Here is a 25,536-nt window from a genome sequence, read left to right on the forward strand (position 1 = left end):
TATATATATACTCAAACCCAATCAAACAAGCTCAAAACAACAACAGTAACAACAACAGCAACAGTAACAAAAATCTTCCAGCTCTGTGGTTAACTGCTAGTGTGCGTGGCTCATGCAACCGATCCAATTTGCCGACTGTTTTTGTGGATAGTATTACAGATTTAAGGAATGAGACAGCAAAATAAAGAGCTTGAAAGAGAAAAAAATAAAGCTACATACATACATACATACATATGAGCACATACATGTGCATGTATGTAAGTATGCATGCACATATACATATGAATGGACATTAGTTTGGAATAATCAAATTGTTTAAGTGGCAGAAAAAGCAAAGACACATTGGAAGTTTGATTTTCCTATTTCCCTACACTTTGCTTTTGCATTTTAGTATCATGTATATGGGTGTTTTGCCTGCATTATGCCTGTGCACCATGAGTGTGCCTATTATCCACGGAAGACAGAGGGGGCATCTGGTCCCCTAGAGCTGTGAGCCACCTTGTGGGTACTGCGAACTGAACCCAGATCCTTTGAGGAACAGCCAGTGCTCTTGTCCCCAAGTCACGTCTCCAGCCCCTGCCCTACGATCTGTAATGCTCTGTTGATATCTCAGTTTCTGGTGAAAGCAACACAGTCCCCTTTTTATATTTAAGGAAATGCTTGCTCTGGTTTTCTTTCAACACTTTGACAAGAATAAAGCTGTTCATGTTGAACATGCTTTCTTCCCAAAGGAAAAAATTATTAGTAAAGTACCTTTACTTTTTTTTTTTTTTTAAAGATTTGTTTATTTATTATGTAACCAGTGTTCAGCCTCCATGCAGGTGCCAGAAGAGGGCACCAGATCTCATTTTAGATTGTTGTGAGCCACCATGTGGTTGCTGGGAATTGAACTCAGGACCTACGGAAGAGCAGTCCGTGCTCTTAACCTCTGAGCTATCTCTCCAGCCCCCGTACTTTTACTTTTTAAACTAAATATTAAAGTTGTATTTTACAAGAGAGGAGACTGCTACTATTATTATCCTAATAGGTCCGTTTTCTTAAAACAATCCCCCCAACCTTTAAATATAAACTTTGCTTGTTACAGTTATAAATACTTAAAGGAGCAAAGTACGTTTTATTGAAAAATATAAGCTAAAACCAAGGATCGAATAAGAAACTATAAATTTATTATTACCTATATTCTGCTTTGTAGAAGCAAAAGGGTAAATAAAAGAGAAAGCACTCCCAATGAAAACCCCATTTTGTTTTCTTGCATGTAATTAAGAGTTAGCTCTTAGGGGCTGGAGAGATGGTGCAGAGGTTAGGAACACCGGTTGCTCTTCCAGAGGACCTGGGTTCAATTCCCAGCACCCACATGGTGGCTCACAAATGTCTGTAACTTCAGTTCCAGGGGATCTGATACTCTCACATAGATATACATGCAGGTAAAACATCATTGCACATTAAATAAATAAATCATTAAAACAGTGTCAACTCCAGACCTGCAGGCCTGGTGGCACATGCTTATAACCCAGTAATTGGAAGGCAGTTAGGAGAATCTGCATAAGTTTGAGGCCAGCTTAGTCGACATATGTGTATCAAACCAGCCAGAGATACACTGAGAAATCCTGTCTCAAAATGCCAAAGTAAAAACAAATAAAAAAGAGTCAACCCTTATCATGGAATTCACAGCTGGACTTGGGTGCTGGTAGTACATGCTTTTGATCCCAGAACTCGGGAGGCAGAGGCAGGCGGATCTCTGTGAGTTCAAGACCAGCCTGGTCTACATAGCGAGTTCCAGGGCAGGCTCCAAAGCAACAGAGAAACCCTGTCTCGAAAAAGAAAAACAAAACAAAACAAAAGCACAGTGGTAGAGCGGTAGAGCACTCAAATGGTCTGAGTTTAGGGTTAGGTCCCAGCACTGAAACAATAACAAGAACAACAGGCCAGCAAGACAGCTTCGTATGTAAACACACTTGCCACCAAGCCTGAGAACCTGCATTTAATCTCCAGGTCTCTTATGGTAGGAGGAGAGTAAATATAACAACAATAAATTCAAATTAACTCTCATTTTTTTCTACTCTTACTTTTTTTTTAAAGATTTATTTATTTATTTTGTTTACAGTGTTCTGTCTGCATGTATGCCTGCAGGCCAGAAGAGGGCACCAGATTTCATTAGAGATGGTTGTGAGCCACCATGTGGTTGCTGGGAATTGAACTCAGGACCTCTGGAAGAACAATCAGTGCTCTTCACCTCTGAGCCATCTCTCCAGCCCCTCTACTCTTACTTTTAACAGTTAATTATGATTGTGTGTATGTTGTGTATGTGTCTGCATGTGAAGTTTGTGTGTATATGATGAGTGTGTGAGGCCCAACAGTTGTGGTGCACACGTGGCAGTCAGAGGACACGTGGAGCCAGTTCTCTCTTTCTATCATTATGTGGTCCTGGGAGTCGAACCCAGATCATAAGCGTCTTTTCTCCCCAGGTCATTGTGGCCCTCTCTGTTTCTATTGACAGTTGGGAATTAGCATATTTTTTATGCCCCACTTTTATTTTTTTCTTATTGAATAAGTGTAGTTAATGTCTATACTATTTGAAGACCAGAAACACAAGGCAGTCATTGTTCTTTGACTTGTAGGAACTGTAGGTAGGTACCTGATTTATCGGCTGGTAACTGACACGCACGCCTCCTGAGCCACCACAGTGTGACCGGTTGGCTATGCAGCATCCACACAGACCCACAACTTTTTTCCCCCAGTTTCTTTGTTGTAGATTCTAGTTACAGTCTTTATTCTTGTATAATTAGTTTTTACTCCTCTCTGACATGACAGCTCCTTCCCCCCAAATTAAAATTAACCATAATCTTTCAAAGAATTTTCTACCTTTCACTTTGATTGACACTTTTCTTTCTTCAAGAAATCAATGAATATATGAACTTGAATTAGACTTGGCACCTGTCTCCAAGGAACTGAACTCACTAGCTTCTGGTAGCCTTAGATGGAATTTTTAACCTAAAAAGAGTTTTAAGAAAGCAACTTTGCATTTTTACATTGCTTCTTTAAAGCCATGTTTTTGTTGCTACTGTTCTCTTTCTTTAATTCAATTTTATTTTATGTGATGGGTGTTTGCTTACAGGTATATCATCAGTGTACTATTTGTTTGGTTGTTGCCCTTGGAGGCTAGAAGAGGTGTCAGATCCCCTGGAACTGGAGCTATGATATGGACATTGTGAGCTTCCATGTGGGTGCTGGGAATTGAGGCCAAGTCCTCTGAAAGAGGAGCCAGTGCTCTTAACCTGAGCCATCCCCAGCGGATTGGTGTTGTTCTCAATATAGAAAGGGGGTAGAAGGGAACAGATGCCATCAGAATTCAAGAGCATGAAACATTTCAGAGTTTAATCAGCTAACTATTTCTCAGGACTACAGAGCCAGTTTAGGCAATAGCTTACAAACAGCAGACAGCAGGGTACTTCTTCTCCGTCTAAGAGTGGTCCCGGGTAGCAGGGGCCAGAAAAATGGACTGTTGGAGAAGGCAGAATAGCAGAACTTTGATCTTTTTCTGTCCCTAAAACTCAAATGTTTTGAGTCCCATAGAAACCCTAGCATAGGATAAGAGAAAAATAAATAAATGAAAACCAAGTCTGAAGGTAAGCGTGGCACGCACCTGGCATGGGATCCTGATACTACCACAAGGAGCTATGACTTCCACCTCTTGGAGTTTCAGCTTCTACACTTATGATCTGGTTACAGCTACCAACTTGGACAGAGCTGGTGAGAATTAAAAAGGGTTGGCTGGGCGTAGGGGTGCATGGATCATCTCTGGGAGTTCCAAGCTAGCTAAGGATACATGAAGAGAACCTGTTTCAAAACAAGTTAATACACATAAAGGGTCTGGGCCAGAGCAGGAGTTTAACTCACAGACTTCTCATTCTCTCAGCCTTCTGGAAAAGCACAGTGATGGATAAAACCTTCCTTACTTTCAAAACTGCTGTTCTGAGAAAAAGGCAGAGAGGACCAGCTAAACAGACTCATAAATCTCCTTGATCTCAAGTTTTAAAGGAGAGAAGCCATGAAATAAACTAGTAAGAGGCAGAAGGAAGGATGGAATTATAAAGTCCACAGCAAAGGTATTGAGATTTATTAATCATTTCCATTTGCCTCTTAGTGTGACGAGATTTTATTTTATGCTCAGTGAAGGGAGAAATCACCCAAACTTTGAAAAAAGAAATTAAAAGCGTTTCAGACAAACACAAATTGCTGCTGTTTCCAGATGTCTTCTCAGAAAATGATTCCACAATCAAATAAAAGCTTTCTGGACTTTCTGTTGGGATGGTTGTGCCACTGACTATGACCTGCCCAAGGCCACTGGCACATGGATCACGCAAACAACACAAAACAACAGTAGACACCATGGCAGAGACCCCGAGAGTAACTAACTCCTCACATATCACAGTCAGGAAGGTACGGGAGTGAAGTTTTAGCCAGGGCCTCTTAGTGCCAGAGTCAACAGTCTGCAGGCTTTGGCTGGTCCCACTCCCTCAAAGGGATACATATCTAGCCAGCTGGTCCCACTTCCTCAAAGGGATACATATCTAAGCGGCTGGTCACACTTCCTCAAAGGGATACATATCTAGGCGGGAAGACACAGCGCTGATGGGCGAAAGCTTGTAAAGAAAGCTGTGAAAACAGAGATCTTTCGTCATCAGGCTGCGTCATCATGAGGGAAGAATGGATTCAGGGTGAATAACTATTTACACAACACTTAATATTAATCTGCCCCCCAATAAAAAGCATCTGTTTTTTTATTCATATGAGGACCTTTTAACTAGAAAATAGGAACTCCCTTGGCATTTCCTGGCCCAAAGCCTATAAATAATCCTAAGTCAATATCAAAGTCAATAGAGATTCACCTGCCTTTGCCTCCCAAGTGCTAGGTGAAAGGCACGTGCCACTACTGCCTGGTTTTTCTGTATGTGTTTATCCCATTGCTAATTAACATATTAGTGGACTTTCAGTTCTATTGAGTCCCCGAATGAAAGTTCAGAGTCCTGGGCTCTGCCTCTTTAGACTCTCATTTGTGTTTCTAGGAACGTTCAGCTAAATTCTGGCTTGGCAGCCACCTGCCCTGCCCTCTGGGTTTGTATTGTTCTTTCAAGTTTTCGTAAAGTACCCACACTTGGATCTTTATCCTGTAACTGCATTTTAGAGATTGTATTCTGTGTTGAATTATGATTCTAAAGCTAAGAAATTAAGCTGTTTAACTGCCAGATGTTCTGATGTTTGTAAAGACCAGTGTGGTGTGCATTCCATGGATCTAGTTATAGGATGTAACGTCTAGACCACACAAAGTCTTTTACAAAAACTTTTGGACGGGGTCTACTACTTTCTTCTTTATGCAGAACAGACTGAAATATTTCAGTTAGAACACAAATTTCATGAAGGTACAGCATGATGCATATGCATATATATGCACACACAAGCTATATATTGCCATAGCATCTCTAGTATATATATATATTTTAGACATCAAAACACACAGTTCAATCCTAAGATATATCATTACACACATGCAGATATTCCAAAATCCAAAAAGAAAAGTAAATTAAAAGTCCAAACCACCATTGATGCCAAACATTTGGATAAGGGATGTTCAAGCTGTGCTAACATGAGCATTTACACAAAGTTGAGTCCTAAGGCTTAAAGGACTAGTTTTCTCTGTTCTGAGAAGTTCCAGTTCAAACTCCATTATCTCAAAGTTTCCTGTGGCAAGGGAAGTGGCAAAAGCCAGAGTTGTTTTTGGAAGACAGTCCTCTATGTACGACTAAAGAAAGCAAAACGTTGCTGGCCATGGTGGCACACTCCTTCAGTGACAACACTGACGAGGCGGAGGCAGGAGGGACTTCGTGACCGAGGCCAGCTTGGTCTACAGAGTGAGTTCCAGGTCAGTCAGAATTACATGCTGAGACCTTCTCAAAAATGAATGAACAAATAAATAAAACAAAATGGCACCTAGCTGGGGGGGGCGGGGCTGGAGAAATGGCTCGGAGTGTAAAGGCTCCTGCCACCAAACCTGATGACCCAAGTAAGGGCCCTGGATACACGTGGTGTTTTGAAAGAAAATCAGTGACTCTCATATGCTGTCCTCTGGTCCTCAGCCCCACACATACAAATAAACAGATATAAAAATTAAAAACTGAGGTAGTATGATGAACTTTCTGGCTATGAGAGCCGAGTATGTAATTAGCTTCAGCGATTTACTAGACTGATGTATTCCTCTGTACGCAGTGGGGAAGAGCCTTGGCAATCTAACACTCGGCTACTTCTACTGCTTCTAAGTCTTGTGCATTCTTCGTCAGCGCAAGGGAGTTAGGATGGGTTAGAGCAGTTCTGCTACTGCTCCGTAGACCTTTAACACAGGTGCCACACATGTTAGTTATTGCAGGCCTCCGGAAGAAGTGCTGGGCGACTGCAGAAATCTATTCCAGGGCCCCATGTAGCCCAGGATGACCTTCAAATGTAGCTAAAGATGGCCTTGAATTTCTGATCCTCCTGTCTCAGCATCCTGAAGGATAGAATTATAGGTGTTTCTTACTAAGTCCATCTTGGTGTTTTATTTTTTGAGGTAGGGTCTTACAATGTAGCCCAAGCAGGTCTGAAACTCATTATATAGCCCAGGCTGGTCTCACGCTCGTGGCAATCCTCCTGCCTCAGTTTCCTAAGTGCTAGGATTATAGGTGTGCATCACGACCAGTAATGATTATTCTTTAGATCACTTAAAAATGAGCACAATAATAAATTTTAAAGCTTGATCTAATATTTTATTCATCCTTCTCTATTCTTTCTCCCAGATCCTGAGTATCAGACAGCATTCTTTTAGATACCTGGAATTAGCCTGTGATTTTGCAAACTGTCATAGCTGAGTAAGATGGGGATGGGAAATCAGAGGAATGGGAAAATCAGGGTGCAGAGAAGAAACAGACAGAGTTTAAAATGAAGCACCGTTCTTTTCCTGAGCATTAAATGGCCATCATTTAGTGTTTTGAAATTTCAAATAATATTAAAGCAGGGCTTAGGTTGGAAAAAGGAGATTGCAAAGGAAGTTTTAAAAGTCAGAACTTTTTGTCGCTAGACAGAAAGCATGTGCAGAAGATGTTTGATGAAGGCTGTGAATAGAATCAATAGCCCCAAACCCAAACCCACTTGGTTAAGACACACTGTGAAAACATCAGCACTCTTATGGCGGGTGTCTGGGGCCTAACAGCGTGACCGACTATACTTTGATGGAAAAATGAGCTTGTAAATCCCCAAGCACAGTGAGACGCTTCTGCAAGTCTCAGCACGGAGATCTTCATTCTGACATTCTGTGTTTCCAGCTGTTACCATCCTTACAAACTTCCCTAGAAAGGGCTATTTATTATCTCCTCTCCTCTCTATATTCTGGTGCCTTCCACGTAACAAACATAAAACTGGAAAACACGTTGAGGGGTAGGAATGCTCTGACCCCCAAATTTCTTCCTCCTTAAATGGGGAATCCAAAGACAACTAAGGTTTATAATCCTTTTCATTTTTGTTTAAGCCCTAGAACCATACGATTCCCATGACAATTCCTGCAGAATATGTCATTTCCCATATGCTCCTGGTTCACAGACCAACCCTAAGGCTTAGACCCATCAGTTTTCATGGCTGGAGAGAGAGACTGTAAGAAAGTCTCAAGCACAGGCACAGAGGGTCACCTAGTGCAGGCAACACCTTCCTCCAGCTCCAGCCCCTGACCCCAAGGTTCCATGTGCACACGGAGGGTCACCTAGTGCAGGCAATACCTTCCTCCAGCTCCAGCCCCTGACCCCAAGGTTCCATGTGCACACGGAGGGTCACCTAGTCCAGGCAACGCCTACCTCCAGCTTCAGAACATCATGCTGAAGTTTTCGCTGAAATTCCAGGAAGTTTTTGATGGTGAGTTTCCCTTTGAGATCCGCTCCAAAAAAGTAGGTTGTGAGGGCCGAACATAAGCCAGACTTGAGGGTGTTCCCAGTCGTGGGGCGATCTCTGTGCCGCATGCCCATGCTCGTCTGGGAGCGGATGATACTCTGAACCTACAACAGAATCACATCGTCACCCCGAGACTCATGGCAGTGAAACACAAGGGAGGTTACAGCTGCACAACGCGGCAGTCTCGGGCGCTGTGTCCTGTGATCCCCATTCCCTAGCTGAAGAGACCAAGGCACATACACACAGCTGAGTAGTGGCAGCAAGGAGAGCCAGGATTCTGACTCAGGAAGCCTGGCACGTTTGCGACTGGAAGCCTCCTGGAGGACTTGCCTTCGGGAGAAGAGGATCTGTTTTGGGGTTGGGGGTGGGGTGCAGAACCTCTCATACAAGCAGGGTGGTCATCCTCACGATAACATTTTATCTCAGTAGGTTTTAACATCCCACACTTCTACTCTCTACATGGGCTGTACAAAAATTCTTTTGTTTTAAATGATTGTATATGTATGGGTGTTTGGCCTGTATATATGCTGGTATACCACATGTGTGACTGGCGCCCATGGAGGCCAGAAGAGGGTCTTGGGATCCCCAAGGATGGGGTTACAGATGGTGATGAGCCACCCTGTGGATGCTGGGAATTGAACCCGGGTCGTCTAGAAGACAATCTTGTGCTCTTAACCACTGAGCCATCTCTCCAGCCCTATGTGCAAATTCTTTTTTTTTTTTTTATTTATTGAGCTCTACATTTTTCTCTGCTCCCTTCCCTGCCTCTCCCCCGCTTCAACCCTCTCCCAAGGTCCCCATGCTTCCAATTTACTCAGGAGATCTTGTCTTTTTCTACTTTCTATTTCCCATGTAGATTAGATCTATGTAAGTCTCTCTTAGTGTCTGCATTGTTATCATAATTCTCTGGGATTGTGGTTTGTATGATGGCTTTCTTTGCTTTATGTTTAAAAACCACCTATGAGTGAGTACATGTGATAGCAAATTCTTAACATCTAAATATTTCAGAGTGACTCATCACATACAGAGTGGGTATGAAACAAGAGAATCTGTTCAATCTTTGCGAAGGGTTGGTTTTGAGGACTGGTAAGAGTGGCCTCCACCTGCAGGGGAGCTTTCTTCATAAGACTGTGGCTGTCTCTGCTCTCACCCCGGCTGACACTCATCGCTCACCCCCACTGGCTAAGAAATGCGAACAAAGGAAGCCGGTACCACTTGCCTGCTCAAACTCCTCCATGTCTACTTCTCCATCTCCATTCAAGTCGAACATCTTGAAAGCAATTTCAAAATTTCTCTGAGGAGCTACAAGTAGAAAAAGAGCAAAGGAGAATAATGGAAAGAACACATTGGTCAAAACACAAACCACTTCAGAAAAACGGCTTAGCATGAAAGTAATACCCAAGCCATAAAGTGACAATGTCTAGATCAAGGGATAGCTCCTCGAAATTCTGGAAGGGGCTTGTGCTCAGTAAAGACAGCAGGTGCCTGTTTTTGTATTTCGACTCTTTTTTTTTTTAGTTTTTCGAGACAGGGTTTCTCTGTAGCTTTGGAGTCTGTTCTGGAACTAACTCTTGTAGACCAGGCTAGCCTTGAACTCACAGAGATCTTCCTACCTCTGCCTCCTGAGTGCTGGGATTAAAGGCATGCATCACCACTGCCCAGCTACCTTTTTACAATTTTTTTAATATTTATTTATTTATTTATTTATTTATTATGTATACAGTATTCTGTCTGCTTGTATGCCTGCAGGCCAGAAGAGGGCACCATACATCATTACAGATGGTTGTGAGCCACCATGTGGTTGCTGGGAATTGAACTCAGGACCTCTGGAAGAGCAATAAATGCTCTTAACCTCTGAGCCATCTCTCCAGCCCCTTTTTACAATTTTTAAATGATCATTTTATATGTAAAGGTGTTTTGCCTGCATGTATGTCTGTACAGAACATTGTGCAGTAGTGCCCGTGGAGGCCAGAAGAGGGCATCAGATTCCCTGGGGCTGGAGTTACAGCTGGTTGTGAGCTGTTGTGTGGGTGCTGGGAATCAAACCTGAGTCCTCTTCAAGAGCAGCAAGTGTTCTTAACCACTGAGCCCTCTTTCGTGCCCCTGAGCCCCTCTTCTTAAATACTTCAGCTTTGCCTTTCAGAGTGTCCCTCTATCGCTGCATGATACTCTTTCCCACCATTTGGTTGTTACTGGTTAGGCATGCCGAGCACGCACAGCAAGTGTTGTGAAGATACTATTGTTTACTGAGTGAGGAAGCCTGTCTGCGATGAGACATACTGCGGCAAGGCAAGAATGTCAGCGTCTAGACCTCTGCTCTCGCCTTGAAACGCGCTGGCTTTTCGCTCTGGTTTTCTAAGGGTCTGCACTGTTCTACGTACGTCACTTGGCTGTAAGGTGTCCTTCTGCTCCCGTCTGTGCGTTTCCTCATTATCCCTGCTACTGGGAGGACAGAAAGGCATTCTGTAAGCCATTCAGCCCCCGCTCCAACATGCCAGATGCACACACAAATTACTAACTGGAGCATCCTTAAATGTTGAAGCTTAAACAAAAAGCTAAAAATACACAAAGCTTGAAATACTCGTTCCCTTAAGTGAGTGGTCAAAGTTCCTCCATCAGTCTTCAGTGTTCCAGAAGCAATCAAAACACAATTAATATACTTCAGGCGTCATAATGAAACAGAAATTAATGGCTGTTTTCCTTCACACTATTAAGTTTTCTGGTAAAGAGAACTAAGATATTTACCCCCCTTCCTTTTATGCTTTCAACTTACAGAGCTTTAGAGACAAAATCAAAGCAAGTGTCCTATCTGTCCTAATACCACTGAATAAGTGTTCAGTTAACATTTTTACTAAAAAGTCAAACCCATCAAACGCAAGAATTATTCACAAAGAAGCATGTATGATGGATGAGCGTGTACATCATGCATGACCAAAGAGTCCCAAGCCCGCTGTGAGTCCATTGACAGCAGTAGTTCCTGGCTGCCCATTCTCCTTTCAGCTAGTCGGCTGCCTAGAAAGTTCCTGGCTTCAGCTGCCGTGGGATCTGTGCCTTTCAGCTTCCAATTATCTGTTTCACTTGATGCTGTTTCTTGGTCCTCTTGCCTCAGCCTCTCCAGTGCACCACCATCCCTGGTTCATACCCACTCTTTAGGCCACAACTACAACTGCTGGGAAGGACACTGCTTGGAGAATTTTATCTTTATGTTTATTGGTTCTCCTTCCTTCCTTCCTTCCTTCCTTCCTTCCTTCCTTCCTTCCTTCCTTCCTTCCTTCCTTCCTCCCTCCCTCCCTCCCTCCCTCCCTCCCTCCCTTGCGTGTTTTTGAGACAGTTTCTCTGTGTATCCTTGGTTGTCTAGGAACTTGCTCTGTAGACCAGGCTGATCAAACTCACAGATCTGCCCACCTCTGCTTCACAGGGGTTGGGATTTACAGGCATGTGCAACCACTGTTTGACTACTTCTGTCTAATCTTCTTGTTTCTTTTCTTTTTAATTTATTTCTTTATTATGTATACAATATTATTCTGTCTGNGCAACCACTGTTTGACTACTTCTGTCTAATCTTCTTGTTTCTTTTCTTTTTAATTTATTTCTTTATTATGTATACAATATTATTCTGTCTGTGTGTATGTCTGCAGGCCAGAAGAGGGCACCAGACCTCATTACAGATGATTGTGAGCCACCATGTGGTTGCCGGGAATTGAACTCAGGACCTTTGGAAGAGCAGGCAATGCTCTTCACCACTGAGCCATCTCTCCAGCCCTCTTCTTGTTTCTTTTGAGATAGGGTTTCTTTGTGTAGCCCTGGCTGTTTTAGAACTAGCTCTGTTGACCAGGCTGGCCTCAAACTCACAGAGATCTGCCTGCCTCTGCCTCGCAAGTGCTAGGACTAAAGGAACAAATGCACCCACATGGCTCTGCCTAATCTTCTACCAAGATGTTAGTATACATCGATATTTATTTATTTATTTACTTATTTATTTATCAATTTATTTATTGAAACAGGGTTTCACCTTGTAGTCCTGGCTGGCCTGAAATTCAGTATGTAGACTAGGCTGGTCTCAAACTTACATAGATCCACCTGCCTGCACTGGGATTAAAGGAAAGAGCCACCATGCCCAGCTTGAATCAAGTCTTAAGATGGACAATTTAATCTATTTATTGGTGAATTTTGTACCTACAATCTCACAGGTTTAAAGAATAAAACAAAACAGAAGGGACCGCAGAGATGGTTCAGCAGTTAAGAGCGCTGGCTGCCTTTGAAGTGGGCCTGAGTTTCCTGCACCCACATGATGGCTCATAACTGTAACTCCGGTTCCAGGGGATATGGCTTCCTCTTCTAGCTCTTCTAGAGCCTGGCTTGTACACAGTGTATGGACATACAAAGAAGTAAAACACACATACACATGAAATTAACAACAACAACAAACATACAAAAAGAAAGAAAAGCCCAAACCCCCCAAAATGACTGGTCAGGGCTTGCTGGCATTGAGAGTGGTATAGGCTGCGGGCTGCTGGGGGTGGATGCAGATTGGTTCTGCTCTGTATTGTGAAAGATGCAGAAGGTGGCTTTGATCACCAGAGCAAGCAGTGACATTGGGCTAGCCTTCTGCAAATGGCTTTGGACTAGCCTTGTGCAAGTGGCTGCTGGTGGAAGACCATGACCTTCACCTGGGTTTGGTCAAGAGGAGTAAAACCTGAGCAAAGCAGGAGATGTTCCTGATGTTCTGCTGGCCTCTGACCCCTCTGCCAAGGTCATCAACCTGCAGTCTGTGTTTGAGGTACAAAGGAAGTGAGATAAGGTTTCAGATTAAACCATTTCTATCTGGATGCTGGGATCATGCCTAACCCCAGTTAAATATCAAAACACTTTTCTCTGGCTTCTTCTCAAGAAATGTGATTCTTATGTTCTCACTCCAATGGCTGAAGGACAATTGACCCAGAATGACAAAGTCACTATTGATGGGTTCCAGGAGGTGTTTGAAACCAGTCTTTGGCCACTTTAATCCTGACTCGTGAGCTGAAACCTCTTCTTTGTCACAGGGTCAGCCCCTCTCAGTTCTTCCAAACTTCCTCTCACAATGCAGACTCTAATTTCAGACTTGGGGACACCCAGCGGCACAGAGGCCAGGCAGTAATTAAGTAACAAACAGGCTTTGGAAGTAATTATGTCAAGGCCTGAAAGATGGACGTGGACGAGAAGACACTGCTGAAAACTTTACCAAAACGTAGGAGAACTGGAAAAGCGTGTTGGGATCTGTAAAAGGAGACTGCTTTTCCGTTTTCTGGCTGCTCAGACCCGAATAAACACACAGAAACTATATTCATTACAACACTGTTTGGCTGATAGCTTAGGCATATTCCTAATTAGCTCTTACATCTTAAATGAATCCATTTTTATTAATCTATGTATCATTGTGAGTCTGTGGCCTACTGGTAAGGTAAGGTTCTGGCATCTTTCTCCTTCGGGAGCTACACGGTCTCTTACTCCGCCTATTCTCTCTTTATATCCCTTCCAGCCTGGCTACCTTCTGCCTTGCCATAGGCCAAAGAAGCTTTATTCATTAACCAATAAAAGCAACACATATACAGAAGGACTTTCCACATTAAGGATCACCATTCAAAAACCAGGTCACTCGAGCTTGATAATGGCAGTCTCCAAAGCATCCTGGACCCTATGTACGATCCAGGGCACATGGCTTTCTATCATGCTGGATGATATACATTTGTAGTTAAACATGAGCCACGAGCCTCTCTCTTCCTACCTTTCAGAATGACGTCCAAAACCCTGTGATTGTAAGGGCACACACACACATACACGTATGATGTATGATGCACATATGAGAAAGGATTAGCAAAGAAGAAGTACCAACTCAACACCCTCTATAGTTGTAGCCTGTCACAGTCATGGGAGGCTGCAGAGCATCTCCTTACAGTGTCTGTTCCCTGGAGCCCAGCAGATGGGACTTGAGTAACTGGGACACAGGCACAACCTTAATTTTCTCTTAGCCCCAGCAGGAAGGGGGGCACTGCTTTTCTGAGTACGGTTCTGGACAGTTTCTCTCCTTTACAGTCATGTTCCTATACCTCTCCCTTTATTTCCTTCCCCAAATGCTGCTTTGGCTAATCTTACGAGATTGGCAGAATCCAAGTGGTCCCCACACGGCTGCCCATGTAGTCAATCCCAGGAGCAAAGCTTGGATGTGTCTGGGACACACGCATTATTTCTTCTCCTTAAAAGCATTTTGTTTCTAATCAATATAAGGTGTTGGGGCCAACAGTGAGCCTCTTTTGGCATTGAAACAAAATGATAAAAATGGCTAGATATTTCTATTATAAACATAGCCACTTTCCTGATTGAAATGTAATGAAGTCAACAAAATGTTATGTTAAAACAAAAAAAAAAAATCAATCAAACACCCAGAGGAATAATACTGAGGCTCAAACCAGTTAAACGTCTACTTGACAGCCCCACAGCAGGCACACGGCAGACCTGGGCACTGAATGCAGTCATCAGGCTCGAGAGCAAGCACCTTCACCAGCTGAGCTATCCTGTTGGCCCCAGTTTTTATATTTTATATTTAGAATGCGTGTGTGTGCACACATGCACACATTTGTGCATTAAAATACATGTGTGGAATACACAGGGGACAACTTTGTCAGCTGTCCACCATGAGGGTCCCAGGGATCGAACTCAGGTTATGAGCTTGGTGACAAGTGCCCAATATGCCGAGCCCTCTTGATCTTGATGGTCTCATAGTCTTTTATTCTTACTGGCCTTTTAGTTTCATGAAGGCATGTATACAACTATTTCAATGACTAAACGAGCTGTCTGTTAAATCATGGTTAGTATTTCCTCCTACAACTAAGGTTAAACTCATTTTACCAACAAAAGTACAAGTTCCTGTGACTTTGTGTCCTCTGAACCCAGCATGGGCCATCTGTGGAGCTACTCCAAGGGCTTATTAAGGCATATGTGAGGACATACCAAGGCTGCACTGCTGTCCCCTGGGCACTACAGAGGTAAGCCGGGCAGCCCACTGTCCTGTCCTAAAGCATGAATGTTAATTGGTCTTATTGATTAAAAACTCGGAGTCAGCTATCAGGGGTGAAAGCTGAATGATCACAGAAGCAGGGCGGCAGCCACGAGAGTTCTTACCTCCGACAATGCTCAGACCAAATGGGTGATCCTGTCCCTATGAAATCTCAGACTGTGTCCTCAGACTGCTCTGAGCTCCTGTGTCTCTACCTCCCTAGTTGTAGGATTAAAGGCACGTGATCCCATGTGCTGGGATCATCTTCATGTAAACTCTGTTTCTTTTTTAGACAGATTCAATCTTGCGTAGCCCAGGATGGCCTTGAACTCACAAAGATCTGCTTGCCTCTGTCTCCTGAGTGCTGGGATCAAAGGTGTGTGCCACCACTGCCTGGACTCTGCGGTTAACTAGTGGCTTAGCTCTGCACTCTGACCTTCAGGCAAGCTTTATTTGTTACAGCATAAACAAAATATCACCACATTGCCCATTCTCATTTGGGCCTCCTCAGCCCATCAGCGTAGGTCCTGCCGAGAGGAATTCCCTTGGTCTGTTCAGTCTTCCACCGGCCACGTCAAAACATGTGAGACAAACAAGCCCCAAACCAGCATGCCTTCAATATATGCTGTTGGGGAACTGTCCGGCAAACTTCCCTTTTTTCCTTTAAGTGTAGACTTCACAGTGATTTTAGAATCTAGCTGCTCTGGCAAGCTTCAGGGGTCCTAGGTTTATGGTAACTCAGAACCGCTTCCACAGGGAGGCTTGGAGAGCCATTCTTTTGAACTTGAGGCTGCTCACACAGTGAACGTTGCAACTTTCCCTTTCAAAACAGCAGAACCCACTTCCTACATGATTTCTGTGGTCTAGCCATATGCTGGAAAGGATGAAAATGAACATGACAGTCTTTCACTGCTTGGCTGTGTTACTGGATCAGGTCTACTCTAGTTACGAATCCATTTTCGTAATTGTTTTATACCATCCCACAAATGATAGCAACAACGACACCCCTATACTACTCCAGAGCACATTTTAAACATTTTGATTCAGTAAAAAAAAAAAAAAAAAAAAGCATCTTTGGTCTGCATGCACCAAGTCTGTTGAAATAGGAGCGGCAGGGCTGCGTCCCCGGCACCCGGCCGCCCGCATGGCTAGTTTATACCCAGAAATAATTACACGGAAACTGTATTCTTTCAAACACTGCCTGGCCCGGCTAGGTCCAGTTTCTTATTGGCTAGCTCTTACATATTGTTCTAACCCATTTCTAATATTCTGTGTAGCCCATGAGCTGGCTTACCAGAGAGGATCTTAACCTGCATCTGTCTGGAGTGGGAGCATCATGGCGACTCCTCCTCTAACCTTCTTTCTCCCAGAATTCTCTTCTGTATACTCCGCCTACCTAATTTTCTATCCAATAAAATGGGCCAAGGCAGTTTCTTTATTAGTAAGAAATCATTCCCACATCATTTCCCCTTTTTCCGTTTAAACAAAAAAGAAAGGCTTTAACTTTAGCATAGTAAAATTACATATAACAAAACAGTTATCAAGTAAGAATTACAGTTACAATATTTATATCTATTTTATCTCTTATCATAACTAAGGAAAACTATAACTATTTATTCTTCAACTCCATCAAAGACTCCAGAAGGATATAATATTATCTAAGTAAACAAGAAATAAGAAAACTCTAGAAATGACAGAGACATCTCGCTGCCTGGACAGTCACCCAAAGTTCCTCTGTACCGTTGGGGCATCCATCTTCGGCCTACAGGCCCATGGTATCCAGAGACATTTCCATGAAGCAGGAAATTTCAAAGACAGTTCAGTCATTTTCTGCTGTGTCCTGCAGAATGTCTCGCAGACTCTTTCATGAATCAGGAACCCCGAAAGACCATCTCACCTTTAGGCAAGTTCAGCAGTCCTCTCTCTGAGGGTTCTCTGTGTCCAGTTTATGCAACAGTCCAGGCAAGAGCAGTTTCTTGCCCAAATGACTATCCAACTCCATAAGGATCCTCTTCGATGCCCATCTTCCTCTTGAAGTAGCTGGTGCTGCCAGGAGCAGACGTGTCTCCTTGTCATGAAAAGTCCTAAGTTATTAAAATATTTTAAATGCCATATTCTGCAGTCTTTGAAAGATATGAAGAATGCCTATCTAACTGAAATATATCTCTATATATCTAGAAAATCTAATTAACATGACTACAAGCTTAACTATTAGCGATGATTATCCATTAACAACCTATATTTCCTAATTATACATTACATTTTTAAATGAACTACACAATCACAATACCTTAATCAAGATCAAAAATACATATACATATAACAAAATTGACCTTAAAATCCATACCAATGCAAATTATTCATATCTATATCATATCCCCCTTTAAATGTAAAAGAACATTTATAAACAATATTTGGGAACATGGGCGTAGTTTTTTCTCTCCAAACTGCTTCCTGCTGAATAGGGGCGTCGTTAATTAGGTCGTTCATGATATAACCTGTGTGCTAGTTTCATCTCAGTTGGCAATTGAGCGAAGCAATTTTTTGAGGGTGTTCACAGCAACCTTTCAGGAGGGCGTGGTCTATCATACCAAATCGGAATAGATGCAATCCACAGGGTCTCATCCTCTGCAAAAACAAAAGAAGACCCTCTCCAAAGCATCATATCCTTAGACCCAAATTCTGAAATCATAATACCCTCATGAAATCCATTTTGGTTTAGCTTGGCAGCCCATATAATGAAATGTCTCTCTGTACTTAGCTCCTTCACAGTCAAAAATTTTAAAGAAAACACAATGTACATAATCCAGACTCTCTGTGAATTTTCCATTTTTACGTGGCTTATTTTTCTTTATTTCTCTTAATCTATAACTATCTGTACTTCTGTACTCTGTCTCTTTAAAGACTTTACCCTTTTTCTTTTTAAGACATTAACTTTATTCTTTATATTCTTTTTCTTCTCTTTCCCAAGCCTACGTACATTTATCCAACAGTGTCTGAATCTGTTTTATTGTGAATCTGTAACTTTTTTACTATCCAGGAGCACTTTGTTTTGCGCCTTTAAATCACTAAGCGCTTAAGAATCTAAGCTGTGACATTCCTAGGTCAAAAACAGGTACTGTATGCTGGCCCCGCCCAGTCCAACATGGCGGAGCCGCTCGTGCCTCTGATCCTTGCACATTGCACCATTAGCATGGCGGAGCTGCTTGTGCCTCTGAGCTGCGGCACACAATGTCCCCCTTTTAGGCACACAGCAGTCTAGTTGCCATCAAACAAATCGTAGCACTTTAATCCAAATGCTCCATTCATAAGCTCTGTCTCCCGCCGGAGCCAGACAGAGATCACAATGGCGGCACAGCCCAGAAAGCCGGCATTTTAAAACAGCCAGTTTTTTCCTGCTGCCGAGTCAGGACAATTTCTTTGCGGCACGCAACCCAGAAACAGCAAAAAGCTGTTTTAAATTCTCTCTCCTTTTTAAGCCCTCTCAGGTTTTTAAGTGGATTTAGCCCATCACGTCTGGGCGCCATTTGTTGAAATAGGAGCGGCGGGGCTGCGTCCCCGGCACCCGGCCGCCCGCATGGCTAGTTTATACCCAGAAATAATTACACGGAAACTGTATTCTTTCAAACACTGCCTGGCCCGGCTAGGTCCAGTTTCTTATTGGCTAGCTCTTACATATTGTTTTAACCCATTTCTAATATTCTGTGTAGCCCATGAGCTGGCTTACCAGAGAGGATCTTAACCTGCATCTGTCTGGAGTGGGAGCATCATGGCGACTCACTCACTACTCAGCTTCTTTTTCCCAGCATTCTCTTCTGTCTACTCCGCCTACCTAATTTTCTGTCCTATGAGGGCCGAGGCAGTTTCTTTATTATTACAAGACCCACCTCCATCACAAGTCAAACAAACAGACAGGTGGCAACAACCGTAGTCACACTTCTGGGGCCATTTCTCATTGTATATTTACAGGAAATGCGCAAGGTGGGACCTCTAATCCCGGCTCTGCCTACAGCACAGTCTGGTGCTGCCTCAGGCTGCTGTTTGGTTACTGATGGAAAGACGAACAAAGCAACAGGCTGCACTCTAAGCAACTTGATCTTCAGTTGATTTGCTTCTCCAGAGAGCTATTACCCATATACATCTTTCCTGCTTGTAACGGACGCTGTAAGATGTCATGAGGTAACCGATGTGCAGCAGGTGAGAACTCTGAGGCATGGAAACCTTAAGACCTCCCGTTCACGTCTGCCTCTCTGCTTTATTTCAATGGCTGATCCGACAGCCTCTGATTATTTAAATTAGAAGTCTGCAGTCAAAACTTTTGAGACCCAAGCTCTGTTCACTACATTAATTAAATTTCTTACACAGAGTCCAAATCTACTGTGCAGATCTTATAATCTAATGCAGTTTCATTTGCCAGAGAAATAAAAAACACACCTGTTTCCTCATCTGGATGAATGCAAAACCACAGAACCATTATCCGGGCTCTACCGGGATTCTCAGTCTTGCTTCTAGATCTTCAGAAACACAAGGGTCTATGGTGAAACACCTAAATGGCCAATGCCTCTCAGAAATCAACATTCTAATACAGTTACTTCTGGACTTGACTCGCTTTCTAGAACAAGACTTCTCCTTTCTCTTTCTTTCTTTCTTTCTTTCTTTCTTTCTTTCTTTCTTTCTTTCTTTCTTTTTGCAAAATAATGGGCTAGATTATCACATGATGTCCTGGTGTCTTGCTCTCTGTAGGGTTGAGGAAAGCGGGACACTCTGTAAGAGGGACTGAAGAATCTGAGTTTGGTTCCCAGCACCCACGTCAGGCAGTTTACAAACACCTGTAACTCCAGGGCATCCGACATCTTCTTCTGGCCTCCGTGAGCACTTACATACGTGTGGAATATAAATACACAGACATACACACATACACATAAGCATTTGGAATCCCAGCACTCGGGAAGTAGAGGCAAGCAGATCACTGTGAGTTCAAAACCAGAGGGATCTAGCAGACCAGACCAGCCAGGGCTATGGAGCAAAATCTGGCCTCAAAAATAAATAAATAAAAACCATTTTTTTTATAAGCTCTGTTAGGATTAGATTTTCTTTTTGCTCATTTTAAGGCAGCAGTATTTTTTTCCTTTCTCCCTAATGAGAGCTGGCTCGGAACTTGCTGTGATGCCAGGCTGGCCTGGAACTGCAGATCCTACCGCTCTGCCTCTGGAGTGCTGGGATTCCAAACAAGCACCAGCACTGCCGGCTTGAAGACTAGGTTTTCTGGACGCTTCAGGAATTGGCTGAAGGATGTCTGGAGGAACTCTTTTCGTCCTCTATGAGCAGGGAGCCTTCCTCCGCCAAGCGAGCCACAGCTGCGGTACAGCACTGCCTTAGGATAGCGTGGGTTTCTGGAGAACGCTCGCCGAAGTGCAAATATCCTTGGAATCATTTTCAAAGCAATTAAGCAGCAGCAGATGGGTTTTCTTTTCACTGACCTTGGCTGCCTTGTTTTAGTCTGATTTTATTTTGGGAATACTTCATAGGTACTCTGAAAACCCATCGGGCTCTTTTGGTTTTCCTCAAAAGCAGGGACTCTGCGGGAAGGGGCCTGTGGGAGGGCTCTGCTGCTGGTGGGGAGGGGACCTGCAGGGTCGCTGGTGTCTCCCTGTAAAGCCTGCAAGAGCTTCAAAGATACGTTCCCAAATAATACCCTAGATTTCCTCTATCAAGGACATGGTTAGGGTCCCCTTTCTTCCCTTGTCCTGAAGTAAAGCAGAAAGAGGACAGGCACCTGGAGGAGCCATCCGGTCCTTTCCAGGCCTTGGAAGCAAGAGTAAGTGAACTTTTAGAGAGCTCAGCTGGGTTCTGCTAAAGCCTAAGCCACCTGTGGAAGAGCCAGGAGCTGGCTCGGATCTCATTGGGTTGGTTCCTTGTCTTCTAAACTGAAGGGCCAATGGCTCTATTACTAGTGGTGCTGGGAGGATGCCTGAGTTCCGGTGTCATAGCATCTAAGAGTACCTCATCTCAGTGGCCACCAGCCCTCCAAGCACACCATCCAGATGATTATTTGGGGCTGTTCAATCCTAGGATCACCTAGAGAGTAAGGGGGCAGCCATGGAAAGGATGGCCCAAGAACTTCGGAGGTGAATGGACTTGGCAGATAGTCACACTCTTTCCCAGAAGGTTCCAGGTCTAGGGTTGTCACCTGCAGGGTCATATTCAGGCAAAGATGGCCAGTGTAGGGAAACTAAGTGATTCAGTTGAGCTGTCCTAGTCCCGGAGTCTAACTTCTGTGCTAACCATGGTGGTGAGGTCATGTGGATGCCGTAATGTAATGTAATGTAATGTAACGTAACGTAATGTAATCCTTAGTGCAGTGATGTCACCTACACATTGTCATAAGGGCAGGCACAGTGATGAGGGCAGCCCTTTGCCATCAGGTACTTTCTTTTAGGGCAGTGGTTTTCAACCTGTGGGTTGTGACCACTTTGGAGGTTGTATATCAGATATCCTGTATATCAGATACATTATGATTCAAAACAGTAGCAAAATTATAGTTATGAAGTAGCAATAAAATAATTTTATGGTTGGGGTTACTACAATATGAGGAACTGTATTAAAGGGTCACAGCATCAGAAAGGTTGAAGGTTGAGAACCACTGATCTAGAACCTTATTCAGTTTAAGTTTAAAAAGAAACCTGCAAATTTCCACTAAAGCCCATAAGGTACCCTGAGGAATTAAATGGACTTTTCTAATTTTCTACTATAACATGTTATCTAGAAGTCATTGCCACCTTTTCTCCTTGGCAGGAAGCCTTTTGTATGCTGTATGACACCTCTAAGACCCAAAGGAATAAGAAAGAATAAAGAATAATAAAAATAAACCTAAAGAAAACATAAACCCATCCAGACTATAGTTTGTTATAGAAAAATACTGTTAGGAAATAAATTCAAACTAACACTCTTTCTTTGGGTTGTGCTAGAATTAGAATTTAAAGTGCTTCCCCAACCTTTTGACTATTCCACAAGTTGTAGGTTCTTAGCATTTAGTAATATGTCCAACAAGAGTAAACTAGATTGTTTTTTGAATACGTTTGTAGTGGCCATACAGCTGTGTATTCTCATTGACTACACTTAAGGGGAACCGGATCACATACTGTGAAATAGCATTATGTTATTAAAAACATTTCATTTCTGGGCTGGAAGATGGTTTAGCCACTAGAGTGCACACACGCACGCACACACGCGCACACACACACTCCATATTATATAATTTGAACAACAAAATAAGATTTTTTTTTCTTTTTGAGATAGGGTTTCTGTAGGCCAGGCTGGCCAAAATTTTTGTTTCTAACTTTGAGAATATAGTAATTAGAAATTTCCTTAGTGAAGAAACAAGGCTAAAAACCCACCTGAAATACCTAAAGGTCACAACATGTAAAAGCGTGTTTGTTTCCCAGTATAGAGTCATATAATGGGTACATTTTGACTAATCAATACATTATGAAAATTTCCATTGCTGATAACATCTCTGTATTATATATATTATATTAAGAATGAAAAAAAAAGAATGGTATTGAACTTCATTACATAGATTTATAGTAACCAGTTCAGTTCACCCTTTCATGGGCCAACCACCAAACTCAGCCTGCCCAAGTTCTTTTCCAATTTATTTTTTGCATCAACATTATTATAGATATAATTATAAATTATAATTTCCATCTAAACTCACGGAAAAGGATTGCTGGGCTAAAGGGCAGGGCCTTTATGAAAGTGATAAAACTGTCCAGACTCCAGCAAGGTCATCATGGAATCTAAAGGTCAATTCAAACAGTTAACCTGCTGCGCACACAGATGGGGAAAACTAAGGATTTGGTAGTCAGTGAGGAGAGCGAGAACAAATTGCCACTCATAGAGATAATCAATGCTAGGTGGCTTTGTATGTGTCCTGGGGATACGATACATGGCCAAGTGTGCTCATTCATCTCCACCTCCCGCAGTCCTTTAGGTCTCTGGGAGTTACAAAAGACTTTTCCCTCATATGGTTTGGAGGATGGAGCCCAACTCTAGACAGTTCAACCTTTTCCCAGACCTGAAGACGCAATGTGTGGTCATGATGCCTAAACTCTGCACAGCACCGAGACAAACCCACACTCTGGGATTTTACAGACTATCCAAGACACCCCTAAAATAAGAGGGTGGCAGGCTGTTATTGCTGGCAGTACTTACTGGGATGTTCTAGTCAGGAGGACCAAGTTTCTGCTTTATTATGCTCTAAACATTAAGTCTCAGGACAGACTTAAAATTGATATTGATCCAGTTTTGCTGGTATTTGGAAATCCTAAGAGGAAGAGACCTTTATTCCTCATTGAAATTCAGTGTGGTTAATTGATCAATTGCTGAAGTTCTCTAAACATTAACAGCATGAAACTTGAAATGTCAGGAGAGTCTGAGCTTTAAAACCTCTTCAAAAGATTCTGATGTTTTTTGCATTTCTTCAGCTTCCAGCTATCCAGACATCTAGTTCACCCTCAACTTCTTCCACTACTGGTTTCTGTGGAAACTACATTCCAGCCCTTATCCCTACCAGCAGCAAAAACTCCTGACTTTATGAAGAACGGCATCATGACTGATGGTTCTGGTTGACAGTCCATAGCCTGTCTTTGAGCTTTATCCCAGAGGGCTGCTTGGCCTCCCTGACACTGATGCTGTCAAGAGTGTTCAATGCACGAGAAATCAGAGAGCTTAGATTTCTCTAGAGTACCGGGAGAGGGAGTCTACAAGGCAATCCCGCGTTGTACCTGCACTAAGGTCATGTTCTACAGAGTAAGTATACGCCCTTCAGCTTCATCACTGCTTTATTTATGGCCAAATTACATCTGCCTGTGTGACAGAAACCCATCCTTGCATTCAGAGAGCTAAAAGAAAAACGTTCACCTACTTGGCCTTCTTTTCATTTCGTGTGGCTTCCTTTCAAAAGGAGCAGTTCAATCACCAAGGCGACAGCTTATGCCAAGGTGGAATTTGTCACCTAGCTGCTTAGAGCTAGCTGCATCGATAAAGAAACTGGAGTTTGTTACTTGGCCTGTGTCGATCTGAAGAACCCCTCAGTTTGGTATTCATTCAAAAGCTATTTGCTTTTCAATTACGTGTCCCAGTAGAAAAAAATTGGTAGTTACAATTAATTTTCTGGCATTACTTATATATCATAGAGAACATCAATGTAGAATAGTTTTAAATATTAATCAAGAAGCTGAAGGTATGTGCAGCAATATAAAATTTTAATATATAAAGTAATTATTCAGATGATTTTATTTATTAGCGGACAAATATACATGGAGTACTTCCACGAGCCACAAACTGCTGGACAGCTCTTCCAGAATAGATGAAAGCTGGGGAAAACATTCAATGACAGTATTTTTTGCCTCAATCTTCGGAGACAAGATTTTGATATGTCGTCCAAGCTGGACTTGAATTCACTAAGTATCCTGGCCAGTCTCAAACTTGCAGCAATCCTCCTGTCTCAGACTCCCAAGTGCTGGTGCTATCAGCATGCGCTACCATACTCAGCTTGCAACAGCAATCTAAAAACTTGTTTCAGGAGCAAGGTGGCAGCAAGTGATGAAGTCTGAGCATCCACAAACACTTTAGGCTGTGAGTTTAAGGTGAGGGGCTAGGTACAGACAGGCATATAGATAGGAAATAGATGGGTTTAAACACTAGATCCAAGCCTAGCTTCCAGGAGGCAAACAAGGACTAGGTACAAACAGGTGTGTACATAGGAACATAGGTTTAGACAATAGATCCCAGCCTAGCTTCCAGGAGGTAAACAATGCGAAAAGTGGGGCTTACAGGCCATAAGCAAATGCCATCAAACATTACTAACCGTGGAGATCAAGTTCCTACAGAACCGTCCAGTTACCAATGGAAGGCAAATGGAAGAGGGAGGACCCGAGGAAGAGGGTGAGCAGGCAGAAGAGTTGTATAGGACTAGGATTATGGTGGCTTCCTCAGTCTGCTCAGGGCAATCAAAGAGAGACAGGGAGCTACACCGAAGTCCCCGTGACATGGAGTCAGATGTCCTAGAAGAATGCAGTCTGGTTCGTCAGAGCTGAGCACCTTGAGCAGTTGCTGCTAAAGAGATGTAGATGTGACAACTTTCGGAGTAATGGGGCTACTGAAACGACACAGTGTTCTCATACCTACAGTATCGTATAGTTAAGAGTAGTTGTTAAATTGCCGACAGAAGTTACATTATTGTAATTTTCCGGCAGGTGGATGTATTTGTGAGAAATATGTAAAACAATGAAGACATGGCTCTTTTGTCACTCAGCCAGATTATGCTACTGCGAAAACACAATTCAATTCCTTCACTAATTGTCTGGATTCTAAAAGAGTCAAAATCAGAACATACTGAATTATGCCTGACATTTATTAGACCCACACAGCTTCACAGTCCTAAGTACTGAGCATGCCACAGCAGTTCTCTGGGGGCTTTTTGAAGCTTAATATTAAACAGCAAGGAAGATGCTTAATCATGAGGTTTTACA

At 42.9% G+C, this 25,536-nt stretch overlaps 1 protein-coding gene across 2 annotated transcripts in view; it reads right to left on the reverse strand.

The window, feature by feature from the left end:
• Micu1 (mitochondrial calcium uptake 1) overlaps nt 1–25,536 on the reverse strand; it is a 141,276-nt gene that overhangs the window by 51,424 nt on the left and 64,316 nt on the right. For both annotated transcript variants that reach the window (XM_050140015.1, XM_050140016.1), the window contains exons 7-8: nt 9,188–9,270; nt 7,875–8,072 (exon numbers count right to left, since the gene is read on the reverse strand). In XM_050140015.1, the coding sequence (XP_049995972.1) occupies nt 7,875–8,072; nt 9,188–9,270 (281 nt within the window). The remainder of the gene's footprint in view (nt 1–7,874; nt 8,073–9,187; nt 9,271–25,536) is intronic.

Source organism: Alexandromys fortis, unplaced genomic scaffold (assembly GCF_014885135.2).
Source record: "Alexandromys fortis isolate MF-2015 unplaced genomic scaffold, M_Fortis_MF-2015_v1.1 scaffold_9, whole genome shotgun sequence".
Taxonomy (NCBI): domain Eukaryota; kingdom Metazoa; phylum Chordata; class Mammalia; order Rodentia; family Cricetidae; genus Alexandromys; species Alexandromys fortis.